Source organism: Lonchura striata, chromosome 2 (genome assembly GCF_050655825.1).
Source record: "Lonchura striata isolate lonStrDom1 chromosome 2, ASM5065582v1, whole genome shotgun sequence".
Lineage (NCBI taxonomy): Eukaryota > Metazoa > Chordata > Aves > Passeriformes > Estrildidae > Lonchura > Lonchura striata.
Genome location: NC_140704.1, coordinates 103967347 through 103988366, shown reverse-complemented (window position 1 = coordinate 103988366; position 21020 = coordinate 103967347). Strand labels below are relative to the sequence as shown.

At 39.4% G+C, this 21020-nt stretch overlaps 1 protein-coding gene across 1 annotated transcript; it reads left to right on the top strand.

Annotated features, from left to right (window-relative positions):
- The first annotated feature begins 13351 nt into the window (after positions 1–13351).
- On the top strand, positions 13352–17998 carry MC5R (melanocortin 5 receptor). The gene is made up of 2 exons (XM_021527814.3): positions 13352–13690; positions 14531–17998. Exon 2 carries the CDS (start codon positions 14617–14619, stop codon positions 15592–15594), a length of 978 nt encoding a protein of 325 aa, XP_021383489.3. The 5' UTR covers positions 13352–13690; positions 14531–14616; the 3' UTR covers positions 15595–17998.
- Positions 17999–21020: the final 3022 nt, after the last annotated feature.

Below are 21020 nucleotides of genomic sequence, written 5' to 3'. Positions count from 1 at the left end.
AAACACTTGTGGCATATGGTGAAGATTCTGTTTATCAGTGCATTACTTAAAGTTTCAAAATTTGGTGGCTGTGCAATTAGTGTAATGAAGTGACAAGTTGAAGTGCAGCATGATTATGACTCTTGTTATCATGGAAGCAATTTACAATGGGTGGAAAAAGTGCTAATTACTGGAGCTGCTTGAAATGTACCTCTTAGTTTTCTGCTTTGATAAGTTTAGAGAAGAAACTAGTCTTTTTGGGGAGTTTGGTTACGTGGGTTCTATTTTACCTTCAGTAGTGTAGGCAGTTTTGTAGCAAATTTATCTTTGATACCTCTTTACTCATTGTTGTTACAACTCCAGGAATAGACTTTTTTCACTGCTGACTTTGTAAGAAGCATTTTTTTGGCCAGACTTTGATCACTTTTTATTACATGTCCAGAAAGAAAAAAAGACAACTAAGAGAAAAAAAAAATCAGTTATTTTTTCTTTTACATGTATACATTCACTAGAAATTGCTGAGAAGAAATTCACTGGATTATTGTGTTGATTTTGGCTGGGATAGAGTTAATTTTCTTCATAGTAGCAGGTATGGGGATATGTTTTGAATGTATGTTGCAACAGTCTGATAACTCAGGGACATTTTCATTATTGCTGAGCAGCACTTGCTCAGCACGGTTCCAAGGCCTTTTTTGCTTCTCTTACTGCCTTGCCAGCAAGGAGGATGGGGGGGATTGAAAGACTTGTGAGGGGACACAGCCAGGAAAGCTGACCCTAACTGATCAAAGAGACTTGGTGAATGGCCTTGGGAAGTGGTGATTGAATTCCTTGCTCTGCTTTGCATGTGTATGTATTTTGTTTTCCCTACTAAACTATCTTTATCCCAACACATGAATTTTATCACTTTTACTCTCTTGGTTCTCTCCCCTGTCCTACTGGGAGCAAGCAGATCTGTGGTGCTTGGTGACCAGCTGGGGTTTAAACCCCCAAAATTGTATTATCTAAATGAAGGTAAGCAAGAAAATATCTATTACCTCTTCAACACCAGTAAAACAAGCCACCACTGAAGAGAATATCTGATTGTACAAATCTATACTGCAATAACGGCAGCCACATATACCCAAGGATATCAAACCTATAACTTCAATGTGGTTTTGAGTAGCTTTCCATGACTGTTTTCCAAGGCAAATTTCAATTAACTTCTGCTGTGGTGACCTTTAATAATAGCAAAGAAACACAGAGAGGCAAAAGGAGGGAATTTCTGGACAAGGCTTTGCTCAGACCTGAAGGTCAAGGCAACTTCTTCAGTGCAATATTTCACTTCCATCAGTTTGAACCTGTTCTTTGAAACTTTCCTAATCTGTGGTCAAAATGCCCTTGAAGAGAAAAAAGACATATTAGAAATTGGTTTGAACTACTTGTGGCCGAATTTACCAAATTTACCGAATTTACTTTAAAGATTGGGCAGAATGCCCCCATGAAAGCTGAAGGATGGAATTTTCACTAAAGCTGTGTCTTGTTGATATTCTGAGAGCTCCATTTCTTTCTCTGAAGTCAGTCAGTATTTCTATGTGTGAGGATAAGTCACTGTGCTTCCTCTCCTATTAACAGTTGAACTAGACATGCTACTAATTCACAACTTAAAGCAGATGAATTAAGAGGCATGTCTGTCTTCAATTGCTCAGAATATTTTGTCTTTAAATCTTCTAATTTTTTTTTTACTGGATTGTAATAGTAAAATCACAGTGTGACTTTTGTGGTTTTGAAAGGTAACAAGTTACTTCAATCTTGTATACTTAAACTTTTCTCCTGACTGAAAGCACATAGTAGAATTTCATCTAACAGGAAACTAATTATAGTTTAATTTGTAAAATACTATTAGTTTGTTGATGCTATTACTAAGAAACAAGCCCACTCATCTTATGGATCAAGCAGAGGGCACTGGCTTCCCAAATGCTAATTGAAACAGAAACAATTAATGAAGTAACATATTAACTTGGACTAATGAAAGAAATCTGGGGCAGTGGAATGTGTTTATGTGGATTCCTTTAACTTCTCACCCCTGACAAAGAAAGGTAAGTGACACTTTAGTTAATGTGTAAAGGGTTTCCAGTCTTCTGCTCCAGTTCCACTGTCTGAGCATTTTCTCCAGCCCCCTGTGATAATTGGTCTCCAACACGTGTGTCTGCTCCTGGCATAGATACAATACCTTACCTCTTATCACCTTACATAAGGTGCAGAAATTGAAAAAAAAACAAAAGGAAAATATTGCTTGAACAGCATTCAGACCCTAGTGAAAAGCCATTGTCATTAACTGCAGAACTTTGACTTTTAAAATTAGTGGTAATATTTGTTGGTCTGTTTCTGATTTCCACTCCCCTTCTCCAGATGCAAGCCTGTACTTGCTGGAGGTGTAGTTGGACTGCTCTGACCATTTACAGAGAGATGTTATACACAGAAACAGCTCCACCTCCTCAACTACAGCTAGGTGTGCTAGGTGAAACTCTCCTGGCAAAGATGTCACATCTCTAGTTGATATTTCAGTTCTAAAATACATGGTGGAAGCTGAAATAGAATTTGATCTTCCTGTCATGATTGTGTGCTTTCCTAACCTTCAAAACTTTGGAATATTATTTGCAGTTTGATGTTCCAGCTCTTGCTTCTGCCCTGCCAGCATTGCTCACTTGGTGAGTGGTGCTCTGTGTCCTGGGACAGGGAGGAAAGCTACTAGAGCTGGGGCTTTTAACCTTTGTGCTCTGTCTGACATGTTTTCTAACATGGTTAAACTGAGATTGGGATTGTATGTAGAATAAATATAGTATTGACTGCACTTGAGCCCTGTAAGCACAGCCTGGAGCAGTAAAGGAGATGCCTACATCTCATTAAATAGCATTGGGGCCCAAGATCTCACTCAGGCCGGTGGTGCTTCCACTGCACCCCTTGGAGGTCCCCTTGGGGTCAGGGGCTTCAACTCCAAGCCTCACACTTTTTCAGGAACAAGAGTTGTTCATCTGAGAGACCACTGTAGATGGGAGAAATAAAAAGATGATAAATAGAAGATGCTGTTTGTTGAGTCTACACCAAAGTGAGCTCTCTGGATAGGGAAGAGGATTATACAAGTGTAATTTATGATCTCTTAATAGCAGCCAGTCATTAGGACCCTCCTCTGAGACAGGAGAATCTGGTATTATTGGCAGTCTTCCCTGGGCAGTGTGTTTTATCAGCACTGGATTCGCAACAGCAACAAACCTCACAGTGCTCAACTCTTCTTCCTTTAAAATAAGTAAATATGTGGCCTTTCAGGCAGCCAAATGCTGTGATTTGTTCCAGGCCAGGAGAGGAAGGGCACAGGTATCACTGTCATCCTTCTGTTGGAGGTGGTCACCTCATTGCCATCATCTACTGATTGTCTCCCTCAGCTAACCTGAGCGAGCTCTCCCCATTGTTAATGGGCTATGCTTTGGTAGGTACAAAAAGCATTTGCAATGCATCTGTGTTCCTGCTAACAGATGTAGTTTGTTAGCAAACACATCAACAAGTAAGGTCAATTGCATTTATTTTATGTGTTTATGAGAAGCATTTAAGGTAGCAGGGTGGTTTTGGTGTCTAAGGCTGTGGTTTGGCAAAGATTTCCATTGGTGGAGCTAGCCTTTAAGTCAATACTTAATGATCCAAACATATGTCCTGAATCTCAAAAGAAGTAGTCATTCTGCTGTTAAAGAAATTATATTCTGAAATGTCCTTTGGGAAAAAAAAATTAGGTCAGCTTCAAGAAACAAAAAATAAAAAGTTAATAATGTGTCACGGTTTGACACTGGCACAATGCCAGTGCCCCCATGAAAATGTGATCCCTCCCTTGAATGCCGTGAAGTGGAATCTAGAATAGAGCAAAGCAGGCCCAAGCTTAATAACAGAAAAAAACTTTATTAAACTACTACTACAAAAGAAAAGAGAAAACTAAAGAAGGGAAAAAAAACCCCACACAAAGATCAAATGAAAACCTTGCAAAACATTCCTCCCCCCACCACCCAACTCCAACAAACCACAGTGAGACACAATCTGGACCCCAATCAGGTTTCCACCCTCCAAGCAATCGATACTCAGTCCATCGAGGGAACAGAGTCTCTCCTGTGCCACAGACCCCCCAAGAAACACAGCTCCACATCCTGTGTTTCCATGTCACACATGGCACCGCCCGGAGAAAAAGTTTGCCATGGTGACCCTTCTCCTTTCCATGCACAGTGTTCTCACCACCAATGCATGGATGGACAGACTGCTTTTAGGATTTTTCCTTTCAAGGATGCCCTGCCAAGAGGGGAGAAAACAACAGTTCAGTTTTTCATTGTTTGGGACCACAGTCCCCCCCATTTTCCCCTGGGGCCGAGGGCTCAAGAACAGAGATCTTTTTCTTTTCTCTTTCCTTTCCAGGACAGGGGGACGCCACCACAAACCCCCTAACCTTTTCTCTGTTCACTCCAATTTTGTCTTTTTCTCAGCTGAAGCAGGTCTCTTGACTCACTGGCATCCTCCCAAAGCACAGTCCCTCTTGAAGGAGAAGATTTGGTTCAGGTTGTGGCTAACACGGAAAAGTCCAGCCAAAAGCCACTCCTTGTCCAACATCCCATCCCATCCCAGGGTCCAAGGTGTCCCTCTTCCTCTCTTTCAAACCGAGGAGGGGAAAGGAAAATTCACAAAGCTTTCATTTCTCAAGGAAGGGTTAAAAGTCCGAACTCCCAGGATGGCTCGATGCCCGGACATCCAGCAACTCCCACACGACTGGGCACCTTGCAGCAGCTCCCCCCGCTCCTCCTTCCTCGCGGCTTTCTCTCTCCCTCTCGGGAGAGGAACTCTGGGGTGGGGGGGGAGACATCCCAGATTTCTTCCACCCTTCCATCTGCAGGGGCCAGCCCGGTTCCAGTCCTTTCACCACCCTTGGGGCTTTCGGCCTACCTTTCTCAGGCCATGGGGGCTTCCCCTCCCCCACCCAGCTCGTGGCTGGGCGGGGGAAGGTCTGCACTGCACGCTGACCGGAACCAAAGAGAGCGAGTTCCCCTGGGAATTCTGCTTTCAACCCCTCTGTGTTCTCAGAGGTGTGTCTACTTTCAATTGGTCAATATCTAAATTGACCTCTTCCTTCCGGAAAAAATTCTCTTTCCGTGTCAAACCACGACATAATGAAATAAAAATAGGTTGGCAGAATAGAAAAAAATGGTCAGGGCTAAAAGATAAAGATAAAGATCCAATGTATTTTGGTGTTATTGGTTGTGTGTAATGAACAAATCTTCTTATGGAAAAGGCCTTATTGACACAATTGCAAATAGTTGACACATTAGCACGCAACATTAAAATTGGCAAGAATCTCAGCTGGAAAGGATGGAGAAGCTGCAGTTTGAATTTGCAGTAAAGTTAATGTTCTGATCCTCTGTCAGGAATCTGACTGTGATGCAAAGCTCGGATGCAACAAAGGCTCATTCAGCTGGTTAAAATTTCTTTAAACAATTTTGATAGCTTTACTTGGTAGTGTCATGCTTTAGGGAAGTGCTCATTGCCTGTCCACCCCGTTCTCTGCCCAGTCAGACACTGATCATCCCAGTGTATGGCATAAACTCTACATGGGGCTAAATCCAGCACTAACGATCAGGATAAAAAATATCTCTATTCCACAGAATCAGGAGTCCTGAACTTCCTCTCACTGTATCCTCTTACTAGAGGATATTGCTTCTCAAACAATTCCCATGGCTTTCTTGTTATTCTCTGGCACTTCATGAACCTGCTGTGATAATCTCAAAGTAATTTAGAGACTCTTCTTGCATCTAGTTACTGATAAATTTGCTACCTTTAAAAGGACTAATGAAGATGAAGAGGTGGAAATTTCATTAGTTGATTAAATTATCTCTCATAAATGCTGTAATATTAAACTTTCATTTGCCTTTGTATTTTAATTAATTGTATTATTTATGAATTAGAAGCACTGCAATTTTTTCCTAGTCTTGCTTAGTCTGCTGAAAATAGAATTTTGTAAAACTGAAAAAGAAGCTGTTTGCTTGTGTTCCTGTTTTGTTTTCTCCTGGCTATAGTCGCTATGTTAGTAGCAGTTAATTTTAACTCAGCATCAAAAACATCAGTTTATTGCAAACCTCAAATTATCTGAACACGCTAAAAGAGATAATTTATTTTCTCTATTTTTTTTTTCTCACTGTGTATTAAGACAAAGCTCCAACTGTCCTACTGCTAACTCTGAATTTGTGTTGTATTGGGAAGTTTACTTTGTGTTTCCTGTTTGTCAGAAATGATGGAATCATTGAACTTGATAATGGTGGTCCTGTAGGTCAATATTAATTCTGTTTGTAAAATTGAGATGTATACTGACCAAGTTTCTTTCTCATTGCAGGAAATGGGGCTCCTTTTGTTTCATTTTTTGAATAAGACCCCGTGAACTTGGTCTTCCTACAAATTTTTTTTTCAAGGAAAAAAGTCAGGAGATTTGCAAGTTCTCTTTGTCCTGGTTGTTCTAATTCATCTAAATCTTTGGATTAACTTGTCCCTTTCTATTGAATTTAAAAATATTTGCATATGTATAAATTTAGTACACAGCTACTACTTTGCCTGAACCTTTGTTTTTCCCCCCTGGAGAGGTTAATTTTTAGCTACAAGTTTGTGCATCTATAACTATTCAGACTTTAATTGTTCCCTGCTGTTTTTTTAGAAAATTTTTTGTATGAGCTTATAATTGACAGACCAGGATATATCAACAAAAGTATACTTGGTTTAAGGAATCAGAGCCATGTTCTGTAGCTCTATGTGACATTAATGGAGTTATGCTTACAGGTGCAATCCTTGCTGTTTAAATTTCAGTTACAACATTGCTGGTGGGTTTATATGTCCAGAGTAGAGTACAGGGAATACAGACAGTGTCCAGAGCTAGAGAGTCATGTTGTTTTTCTGGTACCAAAACTGCTGGTCCATCAATGGCCATGTGGAAGAGAAGCACCTGTCATGTTCTGGTGAAGCATCTGCACAATTGTATCTTTTCTCTCAGCTCCCCAGGGAATTTCTTGAAGAGTATTGGGGTTTTCTGTCAGCCCTGGAGACCACGAAGGCTGGTAACTCAAGTACAGATTCACAGGGGAAAAAATGGATTTTTCCTTAAGATTAAAGCTTAATTTTTTGCCCAGATGTTTGAGGGGTTTATCTTTCATCTCCCAAATGGAAATATTTCAACCCCTGCTTTCAATTAGCCATTGAATTTGATGTGCATGGTAAGTATTCAACATCTTTAATAAGCACTTTTAGAAAGATGCAGGTATTCACCAGTTTGAAGGCTGTGATGTTTAGCCAGCATTGACCTCCACCCTATAATCAATGAGGAGCTCCACAAAAGAAAGTAATAAAAATAGTAGATGCCAAACATTTTTTTTCTTTTTATTTATCAGTCACTAGAGATGGAATGAAGAAATGTAATTTGGTTGAGTAACCATTGCACAGTCCATCTTAGCTCTTGCAGAAATTGATTTCCCAACTGATCTAATAGCAAGTGATTTCTTGGAGACACAGATCTGCCATCCCTCTTAGCTGAATGATTAAGCCATGCACTGGCTCAGGGTTAAATTTCATCAGAACCAGAGCTTGCTTGTCTTCTCTCTGAAATAATTTGAGGTTTCTTGTGTTGAGCCTTGTTTATTTGTTTGTTAGTTTGGGTGGGTGGGGAGAGAGAAAGGAAAGGGTTTTTTGTTCATGTTTCAAAACACGCTCAAAGGAATTATTGTCTGATCTTCTTTTGTAACCGGGCACTTTGTAAAGCCAGAAATGTGCATCATAGCAGCAGCCTCACCAAATCAGTATCACAAGATTTTCTCAGGTTCTACTTCACTTTTAATACTGGATCAGACACCAAGTACATCAGGACATGTTTCCTGCTTTTGTGAGAGATTAATGATGCTTGAAATTTTAAATGCCAGGGATCTGGGAGGACCATGAGAGTCACTTGATTTTAGTATATCAGCAAACAACTTACCATTGAGGACAATTATTTTATTGTGAACTGATTTAAGTTTTCAATAGTACAACTGCATGCACTGGTTACTGCAGTATAGAAGATATTCTGCGTTAAGATTTGATACTGAAATACTTTTCTTTCTGCAAGTCTCTTTGCTTCTGGCTAACATAACTTACCTTTTTAATTTTGACAGCTTTCATTTCAGACATAGCAATTCTCCACCCTTTTACTCCTTAGCAGGTGAATACTAGACGAAAATAATTCCAACTTCTGAAATAATATTGCTTATTTTTTTCCTGTTAGGATATAGTAACAAGGTACTGTTTATTGCAAGCCTTTATTGCCATAAAGGTCAGAAAACATAGTGTAGAAAGGGACTGATGGAAAGAAAAATTGAGTCCTGAGCTAAATGCTGTTATTTAATCCTACTTTTTGCACTTAGACACCTCATGAAATAGGAAGTAGCTTCATTTTTTTGCCAACCTGAAAAGCGAGTGAGGAAAGAACCTATATATCAGTACAGAGGTGTTAGATTAGCACTGAACACTACTAAAGAGGCAAATGTTGATATTGTTGCCTGGGTGTTCTTGAAAATTGCCCGTGTAGAGCATGGATCCATGCTTAGTTACCACGTGCATCGAATCAGAGACACTTGCCCCTGCCTTGATAGGAGCAGCATGCACACATTACTGCATCTGCAGTTTCCCTGTGCAGCAATGTCTCTGTGAGATAGAGAATTAAGGATTATTCTCACGGTGCGTCTCCTTGAGGTTTTCTTTCAGCTGCTTTGTTACCTTTCCCTGCTCATGCTATGCTATGCTAAAATGCCAGCTCTTGACTAGAGACACAGCACAGGACAGAGAGACACTGGATTGCTCCAAGCAAGCAGCCAGGCCAGGATGGGGAGCACATGCTCCCAGGGAAAGGTTCATGCTGTGCTCCTCTGCTTATCTGGAGGAAACGAAGATGGAAGTGAGCAGCTTTTCAAGGGATCTCTTTAGACCAGAAGTTTATTAAAAAAATCAGAAATCAGAATTTTGTCATTCACTCCAAGGAATGTGTGCCTCTTTACACACAAATAAAGTAGATTTGAGTATATACTTTGTACTAAAATAAAGAGGGGAGGGATGATCTAAGCACAGCACACTCTGTTTGGAAGGTTTGCTCTTTGCTAGTAGGACCCTGCATTTGCCTCTGTTGTATTTCAGACTGTTCTTTGCACATCTCCCCAACCTGCTGAGGTCCTTCAAAGGGTTTTAAATTACTCTGGGGTCTCACCCAGTCCTCCCAGAAAGAAGTAACAAATCAACATCTGCTGGTTTGGTTTTTTCTTTATCCCAGTCTGTTTGTATATTATGGAATCATCTCTCTTTTCTTTCGGAAAGTTTCTACAGTCTCCTGCTGGTTATCTCTGCCTTGTGGAGACTGCAGCTGGCACTTCTGATTCAGCAGGTCTGTCCTGCTGACCCATCCTCTAACAAAAGCCTGGGGGGTGAGTCATTGCTCTGATTAGTGGCACATAGAAATGATGGTAACTAAATCTCTTATTACTCCTTTACAGTTTGGGAGGCTGGTTACAACATCATCCATTTTAGGTAGGTTATTAGGATAAATCTTTCTTAAATGCCATTTGTACTGTACTACATCTTTCTCAGCTTTGTACTCTAATGCAAGAAGCGCCACTGATAGGTACTGACTGAGAGTGCCCAGAGACTATCTCAAACCATTTTGAAAGCATTGATGACCAAAAGTGCTAGAGCAGTCACACTAAGTATGGCTGATGCTATGCTTTAACAGGGTACAGTCTACTTTATATTTTGATGCCATTTTTCAGACTTCCCTTTTTTTTCTGAAAAAAAAAAAAAAAAAAAATCAGATGTTGACTTGAAGATTAGGGCCAGAATGTAAAAGAAAATATTCACTATGCCACTGCTTACTGTGAAGCCTAACTTTTAGGCTTTCAGATATCCCCTGGACAGAAAGGGGAGTGAAATACTGACAGTCTGTCATCACTTCATCCTGCTTTTTTATTTCAGGACAAGAAGTAGTAATGCCTTTTTTTTTAAATCTCAATTTATTTGCTGTCTTTACTAAAGGCTAACTGACTGTAATGCTCAGGAGCTAACAGTGGGGACCTTGATGGGGCTCAGACAAGGCTACTCAGAATATGGGCCAGGACAAATAGTTTTCTCAGTCTGAAAAATTAAAGAACATTTGTTATGTGATTTGAATGCAGAGAAGGCCATGATCTTCCCTTTTGGCATATGCACAGGTTATCTCTTAGAGCAGTCTGGAAGGATCCTCTGTGACTTTGAAATAGTCTGCTGATGACAACATAGGCAAGAATTAGACAGAACTGGCCTATTTATTTTGTAAATAGGCCAAGAGCACTAATCCTAGCTACATTATGTGGAACAAAGGTATTTTCATCAAATAGATAAAAAGAGCTACAAAAGGATACTGGAATTTAATTGCCTAAATGTATTTGCACCAGAAAAGTTTGGTAAATTTTTATTAACACCACTAACACTCTTCTCTGAGCCTGTTAAGATTAGCACGGATTAGTACTAGAATGCATCTGAGTGTAATCAGCTCTTCTACAGAAACTTCTTTGGGAGCACGTCCTTCTGGTGGCCTTGTTTATCCATTTATTGATAAAATCAGTATCTTGCTATCATGCAGGTGGCAATTCCCTGCTAGTGTTGACATGATGTAACTTGTCCTGCGTGTCAGTGCAGTTCCAGTGGATGTGCAGGGTGAAGGGGATTTCTGGCTGGGATCACTGGTGGTGCTGATGGCAAGCAGGGCTTGGCTGTTTCTGCCAGTGATGTTGTCATGGCTCCCAGTCTGGTTGCTGACAAAGCCTGAGAGGCAAATATATATCTGGAGTGGCTTCTGCTCTCTCTCACCACTTCACAGCTGAAAAGAATGGCATGGGACTGAGACCTGGCATTTATTTTTCTGCCAGAATCCTATTTTACTTCTTCTATTCATTGATGTCTTTCTTTAGCACTTTCAATCCCTTTTCCTAGAACCCAAATACATTTCTTAGTCAAGGGAGCTGAACATTGGGATCATGAACATCTGAGAGACAAGTCTATTCATTCAGCAGTGGAAGCTGTTCTTTGATTCTTCCTAAGAGAATCCAAAGCTCCCACACCCCTTTAATTCAAATCTTTATAACTCACTTGCCTGCCTCCACTCACTGCTATTTGGGTGTCCTTTCAGTTACCTGCTTGTCAAGCTATAGCACTAAAGAACTGCTTACTGCAGCAATATAATGATAAAATTCTTTTTTGGAGGGTGGGAAGTATGGAGCAGGGGAAGTATTTTTTTCATTTCATCCTTTAACATTAGAAAAAATGCATCTGTACCACTACCCAGTTTCCAGGCAGGCAATTATTCTGCAAGTTATGTAAACAAGGGACTTTTTTTTTGGTGTAGCATAGGCAATTGTACCAAGGTTTACACCTGCAGTGACTAGCTTGTGGAATAATAATCCAAATGCTGATTCATAATTTATATGTAAGAAACTTGGCATTGCCCTAAGGAATAACAGCCAAACCACTTGGCCTGATGTGTAATTTATTTCCTGCAATTGGCTGGTTTGCTGAGCCCTACAAAGTACACTGAAAACTTTTGTAAAGCAGTTAAGCTGGTCTGCAAAGAACTTTGTTAAACTGAACATACAGAGCAATTTGTAAATGGAATGAACAGAATCTAACAAGAAACAATGTGATATACAACAACAAAAAACAAGTTGGGTACTGTAAGAGAAGTAATTGGAAGGGGACAGAGTACGATGACTGCACAGTTCTTGATAGACATAAGAGCACAAGAACAAGTAAAATGTACTGTTATGTATCTTACTTCCAGGACCTGCAATGGGAAAATCAAAAGCTATGGAAAAGATAACCAAAGTTAGCTAAGGTAAATTAACTTTGCTGAAAACTTTTTACCAAAAACATGCTTTACATTAAAGAACAGAAAGAAGACTGCAGATGATATTCCTCTATTCTTTTCTTCTGGTCATAGAAGAGAACTATAGGCTCAGAACTGGCACATAGGTGAGATACAGCAGGGAGTGTGTGTGTGCAGCAGATGGCTTGATCCACTCTGATTTAACAGCACTTGAGCATAGTTTTGACCTCTAGTTTGTGATAATCAAAATTCTCTTTCCAGTACTGGAGAGAAGGGATAGGCAAAGTTAATCTCCTGACTCTAATTCTATAGTGCTAAAAGAACCATTTTACTCAAAATTATAAAAAAATCTTTTCTCTGTCACCCTTGGCTCAGGGACTATTTGTACATAAAAATATTTCATATAATGGTCCAGGTGTTTCTGCATCCCTAGAGTGAAGGGTTAGAGTGAAGCCAGCAGTGACAACATTACTGTCCAATTACCTGCTGTGGAATATAGCAATTAGAAAGAGGGATTTATCTGCTTTTCAATGACAAACCTTAGCTGAACACTGAAAATACAAAAGTGGCCCAGGATACAGCAATAAAATTAGGATTTGTTGGTGGTGATGCTTTAAGAAGAATGCTGAAGGTTAAAAAGAAGCATTTGGATCTGTTATACACCATGAAAAAAACCCCAACCCACTGATTTTTTGGAAAAGTGGTGATTTGGAGAAGCAGAGACTTCCTGTGTAAAATTAACTTCAAATCCTGCATGGTGTCTGACTGCCGGTTAGCAGCTAAGAAGAAGGGCATTTTGCAGTGCCAGGAAAGTGTCAGGAATGCTTTGCATTCCCCAGCTTGCACCTGGGAGCAGAGACCATTTGTTAAAGAATTGAACTGATTTTGCCACCTTTTGGGCAAGACCCAGAAGGAGCATTGGCTGCCGACTGCTAAACCCACAGAGGAACTTCAGCCTCTGGAATACTGAGCACAGCTCTTGGGCCCTGGGGGAATTCACATCCATCCTGGGGAGCCCGGGCTCCTGGCATGATACACTGCTCCTTCCATTTCTACACTGAAATCTCTATTCTAGCAAGGGGCACAGAACACAACTGTTTATTTGTTCATTTGTTTTAATACAAATGATTTAAATATATTTTCTATTAGTGGCATGGTGGCTTTGACTGTATGTTCTCTAAGTTTTGTAACAGTGGGGTTCTTATTTCTGAAAAAATACCAGAAAAGCTGAATATGAGAAAAATGCTTATAGCAGTAATAAGCCTCTCACTTCAATAATAGTCTTTCCTCCTCCTTTGGAGTATTATTGCAGGATGAAATTTATAATCAGTGTACTAGAAACAACAAACAAAACAAACAAACAAAGGAAATGACCATGTCTTGTACATTTCCTCCTTTTAATATTATAGAAAGTTCATGATGAATTTCAGATCAGAATCTCTGTTCAGTTAGAAAGAGAGGGGAAGGCCACTAGATGGTGGTAAAAACCCAATCCTTTGCTATGAGATCTGAAAAGAGAAGTCCAGGGGGGCAAAGAAGGGGAGGAGGAGCCACAGTTTGAGTACTGAAGTCATTATTGCTTGGAGTCTATAAAAAGCCAGTTGCACAGTAAGTAATTTATTCGTGGTCAGCTTTGACTCTATGGATTTACTAATTCCTTTCCCTCTATTTTTTTTCATCTTTTGCCACCAAGGAGGTCCCAGCCCCAGATGTCAGGGGGGCTGAAACTTCATCTCTCTGGAGGAAACCTTGCAGATGAGGAAAACCGGCGGAAGGAGCAGCTCTGGTAAATAGGTACAGTAAATTCTTGATTGCAAATAAAAAGTGGCTTTCTGAAACTGAAAATTGTTTAGCATTATATGCTTTGAATTTTTATTTGCAACAAGTCACTGACAATCAGCTCTGAATGTTCCCTTTATTAAAAATGTGATGAATTACAAATTTCCCAAAATATTGTCATTACCAGAAAACCATTGAATAAAATATTCTGGATTTGGAAGAGAAAACTTTTTTACAATAGAATTTTACTCACACCAATTTTGTAACCTTCATGTATCCTGAAATGTATGGATTTGCCTTGGTTAGATGTTTAATACCATTCTTTTAAATGAGCATGCTAACACTGCACAGATAAGGTGTTTATAATGTTCAAGCCAAATTAAATGTACAAAGGTCAGGAAAGCATTTAAACCTTTTACTGAAAATGCTCAATTCTTTCTTGTGTCAATAATAGAAATTTCTCTATCTTGTATTAAAGTGAGCGGTTTCTGCTGTACCTAATGCTACATCCTCCTGCAATTCTGGGGTCTGAGAGCTGGGACTGGGAAAACTGTTTTTTGTTTGTTTTTCAGCAGAACTTCCAGGACATTCTGGGGAAGTACTCTAGGGAACCAGACAGAATAAACAAAACTATGAATGAAGAGTGCAGGAATCTTTTCATCAGTTTGTGATTTTAATTTCCCAGTAAGGATAGGTAGAAAATCTCTGAGCCAACTAAAGTTTAATTTTGAACCAGTGAAGGAATGTGGTGTAGAAGAGGTGGGACATGTACAAGTCAAATCAAATAGAAATGGCTGGTATTTATGTTGTGAACTTCTGCCTGTAATCTTCATGCTGTATTTTTATTTTTTTTAGGCAGGATCTTCTGCCTTTTGGAAAATGCATTTACTACACTCCTTGGCAAGCCCTTCAGAAGGAACAGAACGTGTTGGTTCCCAGAGATGAACACATCCTCTCAATTCTATGTTTCTGAACTAAATCTGAGTGCCTTCGGTAGCAACTTTACTGTGCCTACTGCAACGAGCAAGGCATCGCCATGTGAGCAAGTGATCATCGCAGCCGAGGTGTTCCTAACTCTGGGCATTGTAAGCCTCCTTGAAAACATACTGGTTATATGTGCAATAGTTAAGAACAAGAACTTGCACTCACCCATGTATTTTTTTGTTTGCAGTTTAGCAGTGGCCGACATGCTGGTTAGTGTGTCTAATGCTTGGGAGACCATAACTATATACTTAATAAACAATAGACACATCATTATGGAAGATGCCTTTGTCCGTCATATAGACAATGTCTTTGACTCCATGATCTGCATATCTGTGGTGGCTTCCATGTGCAGCTTGCTGGCTATAGCAGTAGACAGATACATCACTATCTTCTATGCCCTGCGCTATCACAACATCATGACAGTGAAAAGATCGGGGCTCATTATTGCATGCATCTGGACCTTTTGCACGGGCTGTGGCATTATCTTCATTCTTTATTATGAATCAACTTACGTGGTCATTTGTCTCATCACTATGTTTTTTACCATGTTGTTCCTCATGGTCTCGCTGTACATCCATATGTTCCTCCTGGCTCGTACTCATGTGAAGAAAATCGCTGCTTTGCCTGGGTACAACTCCGTCCGTCAAAGAACCAGCATGAAAGGAGCCATCACTCTGACTATGCTTCTTGGCATCTTCATTGTTTGCTGGGCTCCATTCTTCCTTCATCTCATCCTGATGATCTCCTGCCCTCAAAACCTCTACTGTGTTTGCTTCATGTCTCACTTCAACATGTACCTCATTCTCATTATGTGCAACTCAGTGATCGACCCCTTGATCTATGCCTTTCGTAGCCAGGAAATGAGGAAGACCTTCAAAGAGATAATTTGTTGCTATAGCCTGAGAATGCTCTGTGGGTTATCAAACAAGTATTAAGATAATTAAACCAAACCAGGGAAGAGACTGAAAAGGCAACATCTTCTTGCACCCTGTAATTCTGGTGAAATACCTATGGAACATTTTCTCCATTCAGCTGTCATGATTCCTGCAGCAGAGACCCTTTTTTAACATGTGATTTTACATTTCTTCCCCTCCACATACCTCTCTCCTGCTGGTGGTTGCAGCTACTCAGTGCATCTGTATTATGGGGATAAAGGATTTTTTTGACTCTTATTTACTCTATTGAAGATTGGAATTTATAAGAGGGTTATACAGGGAAAACCTTATTTTTATTTCTGCTAAATGAAATGAGTGAGTTCTGCTATCTGAATGAAACCACCAGCCTCTCAGTGTGTGTTTCTTTCGGTGTTCTTTTTCTCTCTAGATATTAAAAAAAAAAAAATTCTCTCTGTAGATAAAAAAAAAAGCATGGCTTATTTTGATGCCCAGAATTAACAAGGAAGTTTTTTGCTATTTCCTTCTGAAGACATAAAATCAGAGAAATAACTCAAATTATCAAGCTCCACATACCTTGGTCAAAAGTTAGGATCAATACATATGCATAAATCAGTGGTCTTGTATTCCAGTCATTACTATTACTGTCATAAAAATTATATTTTGTAAGATGCCAATGTTATAATGAGATTTTCCAGGCTGGATACAGCACTTTGTCATATCTGACTATATATGTTCAAATCACTGTGAAGCAAGATGTACCACAGGTGGATTTTAAGACTGCATATCAAGATTGAGCTGGTTCTAGTTTGTCTGTTTATTTGCCAGGGCTAGGGAAGCAAAGAGAACATAGCCAGTAGATATTCATGTAATATTTTGTGGAGATGCAAAGATTGAGTGAGTGGCTGCCTTTGTATAGACCTTAGAGAAGCCTTTTGGATGTGAAGAGCTTGTGTTACTGTAGATTGTATCTTTCAAGTTGGGAGAGACAAAACAAGTTGGATAATCAAAAGGCATGTCAGGCAAAGGCAAAAAATGGATTTCAAAACATCAGAGACATGTAGCTATAACAGAGTCCTGACTTTTGTTCCCCAAACAAGAGTTTTCCTCTTAGTTGAGGGGATTATAAGCTGAAACCCTCATGCATTTTGTGTGAGTAGTTTGCATATTGTCATACTTTCATAAACCTGCTGTTCTGCAACAACTGTGTAATGTGCAAAATACTGGGCTTACAAAAGAAGGAGGAAGTGCAACTGGTATTTCTTGGTGACCGTGAATTGTTCATATCTTGTACTTTGATTTAAGTCATAGAAAGATTTCAAGTAGTGTTAAATTACTACCTAGATAGCTGAATGTATCTTGAAAAAACAAACTCTTCCTTCTGAAATCTGGAAGAATCATGCTTGTTATACTTGGTTTATACATGCTGTAAGACTCTTGTTTATCAGTAGACAGTTTATGATTTATTCCATGAGTGCTAGGTTATACTTCCAAGGTGAAAGTCCTGGTTGGGTTTTAGGAATCTTTTTTAGTCATAAGTGTGGTCAAATATGTGAACAGGTGCTCAATGGTTGTGCAAAATCCATCTCAGAGAGATTTAGAACTTGACATGGCCCTGAAAAATCTGCACTAAATTTAAAGCTGACTCAAACTTTGAAGTTAGCCCTGCTTTGAACCACTAGGAGCAGATTACCTCCACAGGTGCCTTCCAACCCAAATTATTCAGTGATTCTATGACACAGTTTGCATATTATGATAAAATTATAATTTTCCCCTCCTAATTTTATCTCTTGTGTAAGAAAAATTGGAAAGTATTCCCTTCCACACACTTAGAGCCTACTTTATGTCTTCATTTGCTTAGGAGGTTTCTGACAAGAGAAGTAAGGTGTACCTTTAGCAACAGAGATATACATTTTGCCTGCTTAAAATTTGCTATTCCTCCAGCTCAAATATATCTCCCTCTGACATGAGTGGGAATGTTATTCTCAGGGGAGATATCTTATTATGCTGACTGATATACTGATTATCAGTGCACTAGGGGCTAGAGTCTTCCTTCAGCTATATCTGAAAACGGGATTTCAGAGAATGCTGGTGGTCATTAGTGAGAATTTTGCCTTGTTTCAGTCCATCTCTTAATCCTATCCATAAATAACCTCTAAATGTTGGCTCTTGAAACTATGAATGTAAATGACAAAAGAAGACAGTTCCACTGCATAGTGAAAGGCACCAGCTGATGTAAATAAATAATTAAATCTTCACTGGGTATTGCAAATAAAACAGTTTTGTACATAACTGTAAATCAACTAAGGGGAAACCAAAACTGTAATAGTTTTTGGTATTTTCTTGAATTGTATATTACTCTTTTTTGTTTTGTTTGAAATCTGTTTGATGTATAAACACAGACATATGAAAAAACTATTAAACTGGATTGCTGGAACAGCCCACATTTCTGGTTATTCAATGTAATTTTTCTGCTACATTACTCACAGGGGGGAATATTGCATTACAGACTTTTACATCTCATTTAAACAGATGCCTTCTTAAGAAACATTCTGAATGAGAGTTACAGACTAATACATCCATACCTATGCTCCCCTGGGTGTCAGAATCACATCTTCATTATAAGCTTTTCAGGTGGATAGCTGAAACAGCTTAAAAGTGAAATGAAAGTCTCAAAACAGGCTAGAACATTTCCTGCAAAACAGGTTGTTTACACTCTAGTAATGAATATAAAATACATATCTCTGGGAGACCATGACAAGCTTTAGCATGTTTCTTTCTCCAGCTTAGCTGTGGAATAAAAGGAACATTTAGCATACTGTCACTTCTGTCAGAGCTTGGAAAACACTGAGTGTTGTGATAGACTGGGATGAGCCAGCATTGTGTAAGCAGGAAATTTGCTGTCACAGGACAGTCACGAAAAATTAGTTGCTAGACTGTTGCTGGATGATGTCCCTGCAGTTGATGACACTACTCTTGCTTATCCAGCCAGACATTTACTGTTTAGCTTTAGTCACTGGACAAAAAAGCTTGAATCACACTATTTCTGCCCCAAAGTGCCAAAACTAATTTTTATTGCTCACCGTTGCTTTGATGATAGAAAGCTTCACTGCTTCTAACTCATGTGTCACAGTTTAAAAGTTCTTAATAAGCAAGTATTCTGATCTCCCTCCTGTTGCAGGTGGGATCAACTTCTATAACTTCATGTGCATGTTAAGCAGATTAGTATCAGGGGCAATATTAAAAGGAAAAATCTGAGTTTTTTCTCCATACCAAGGCCACAATAATATTCTAGGAAGTACTAATTTTCCAAAGAGCCTTAGCATCTACTACAACAAAAAATGGTTATAACTGGATGGAGTGGAGAAGTTGCTTCATGATCCTGCTTCCCAAATGGGCACAAATCTTTCACAAAAAGGTCTAATTACTGAGTACTGGTGCCACTGAGTCTGGGCTGGGAGGGATGGTTGTTTTTAGATCTACAATCTACAGGTCTGCACCCTTTGTGCAACCAGTGTCCAGCAGTCCACTAAGATAGTGTGGAACCCTTTCAAGAGTGGTTGCACATTTATTCCCACCTCTTAGTCTTATCTCCTCCGAAAACCTCAGAATATCTCTCTGGAGACTGGAATCGCATTTTTTGTGGATCCTGTACAAATAAGTGCAGAAAGCACAGGAATTTCCTGCACACACAAACTTTAGGAAGGCAGAAAAGTTTTAAAACCTTTGGGAAAACAACTCAACTCTCTGCTCTCTGAAATCTTCAAGGACTCTGTTTTACTCCAAAGTCTTCTTGTGGATTCTCCCGCCTATTTTCCAGTAAATGCTTTCTCTGTTGCTCATCAGCTTCTTGCACAGAAGACCAATTCATGGTGACCACTGTTGTGTTCAGGAAGTGCAAAGGACAGTCCAAGTCTTCAGCTGTGCTGGTTTTCATGTACAGGGCCCTTCCTCTTAGGCAGGGAGGGTGAAGAAGATTTGGGAACATGGATGTGGAAGTGAAGATCCTCATATGGGACAGACATGTCCTCACATGGCTGCAAGTCACACAGGCTGTGGTGGAGCTGCCTGCATAAGACTCTCTGCTAGTTTATCTCCAGGTGAGATGTTTCTCCCTCCTTTTCTAATCTTAGCCTGTGAGTATCTTGGATCCTCCCGTTTTTCATGCAGGACAGAAGAGTCTGAGGTGTATGTGTACACCTACATACATGTCTACATCAGTTTTTACTCCCAAATACAAAATGCAAGTACAGATGACATTAACAGATGAAATGTATGTGAGAATGTATGGTTCCTTTTCCTCTAATCTTTCTGCTTTTTGTTATTTGTTACACTGCTTTCCAGTCTGCAGCATGTTTTTCATGTATTTCCTCTCCCTGTGAACAAACATCAGTCAAAATCTGATGTAGAAGGAAAAAATCTCAAGTATCTTTTGCATCTTGAGGTTTTAAAAATTATAGGAGATCAGTGTTCCCCTAGCACCAGTTAAACTAAAGATCTAGTAAATTTGTTAAATTCTTATAGTTTAAGCATTATTCCCACAACAGTTCCTTTTGAGCAGCTTGTTTTAAAAAGCCCTAAGAATGCATGACCAGCTGTGCTGAGCAAGGAGTGAAGGGTTTTCATCAAAACAAAGGGCAGCTCTTTAGGGACATTATGTAAAGTCTGGACTTGTGTCTAGTAATCCTTTGGAATGCCAGAACAGTTCCCAGGAAGCTGTGATTTAGGGACTTCTTGGGCAGGATGTTATATTTACAGATTTGTGACCAATAGCTCTAAATTAATGGGTCTTACACAAATGTACCTAATCACTCTTGGATCTCTTTATTTTAATCTGAAACATCTTGTTTCACAGGTTAGATATGTTGAGTGGAAGAAGGATTTTTTTCTCTTATAAAACATCTACTTGTAAATTTTCTTCATTGCCCTACCATCCTTATGTTGCAAAGAAAAGAAGTATTTAGTCTCCATTCATTTCCCTTGTGACATTCATTATCCTACTCCCCTATATTCTTCTATAAATCTTATCTTTGCCAGCTAAGAACCCTGGCCTATTTAATCTCTACTGTCATCTTCATACCTTGTTGTCATTATGTTGTTTTCCTAGGCCTATTATATTGTTTTTGGCTCAGAGGGGACCAGATAAGCAAATGATAATCCAGATCTAGATGGAAACTACATTTCCACAGTGCCAGATGCTGCTGCCTCTTTTGTTGTCTATGCAGTGTGTAACAATATATTTCATTTAGTACAGTGCGCTTTATAATTTGGAAAATTTCAAGATCTCTAAAATCCTCATGGGAACAAATGGTCTCTGTTCTCTAAATAAGCTTTCATTTTTGATGGTAAGGACATGCAAAACTTAGGCCAAAAATAAATTTCTTAGGGGTGTTTCTGTCTTTCCAGGACCAAGTATATGCCTTGGTTATGTCTTATCTCTGTGGCAGAACTCATCTGCTGGACACAGC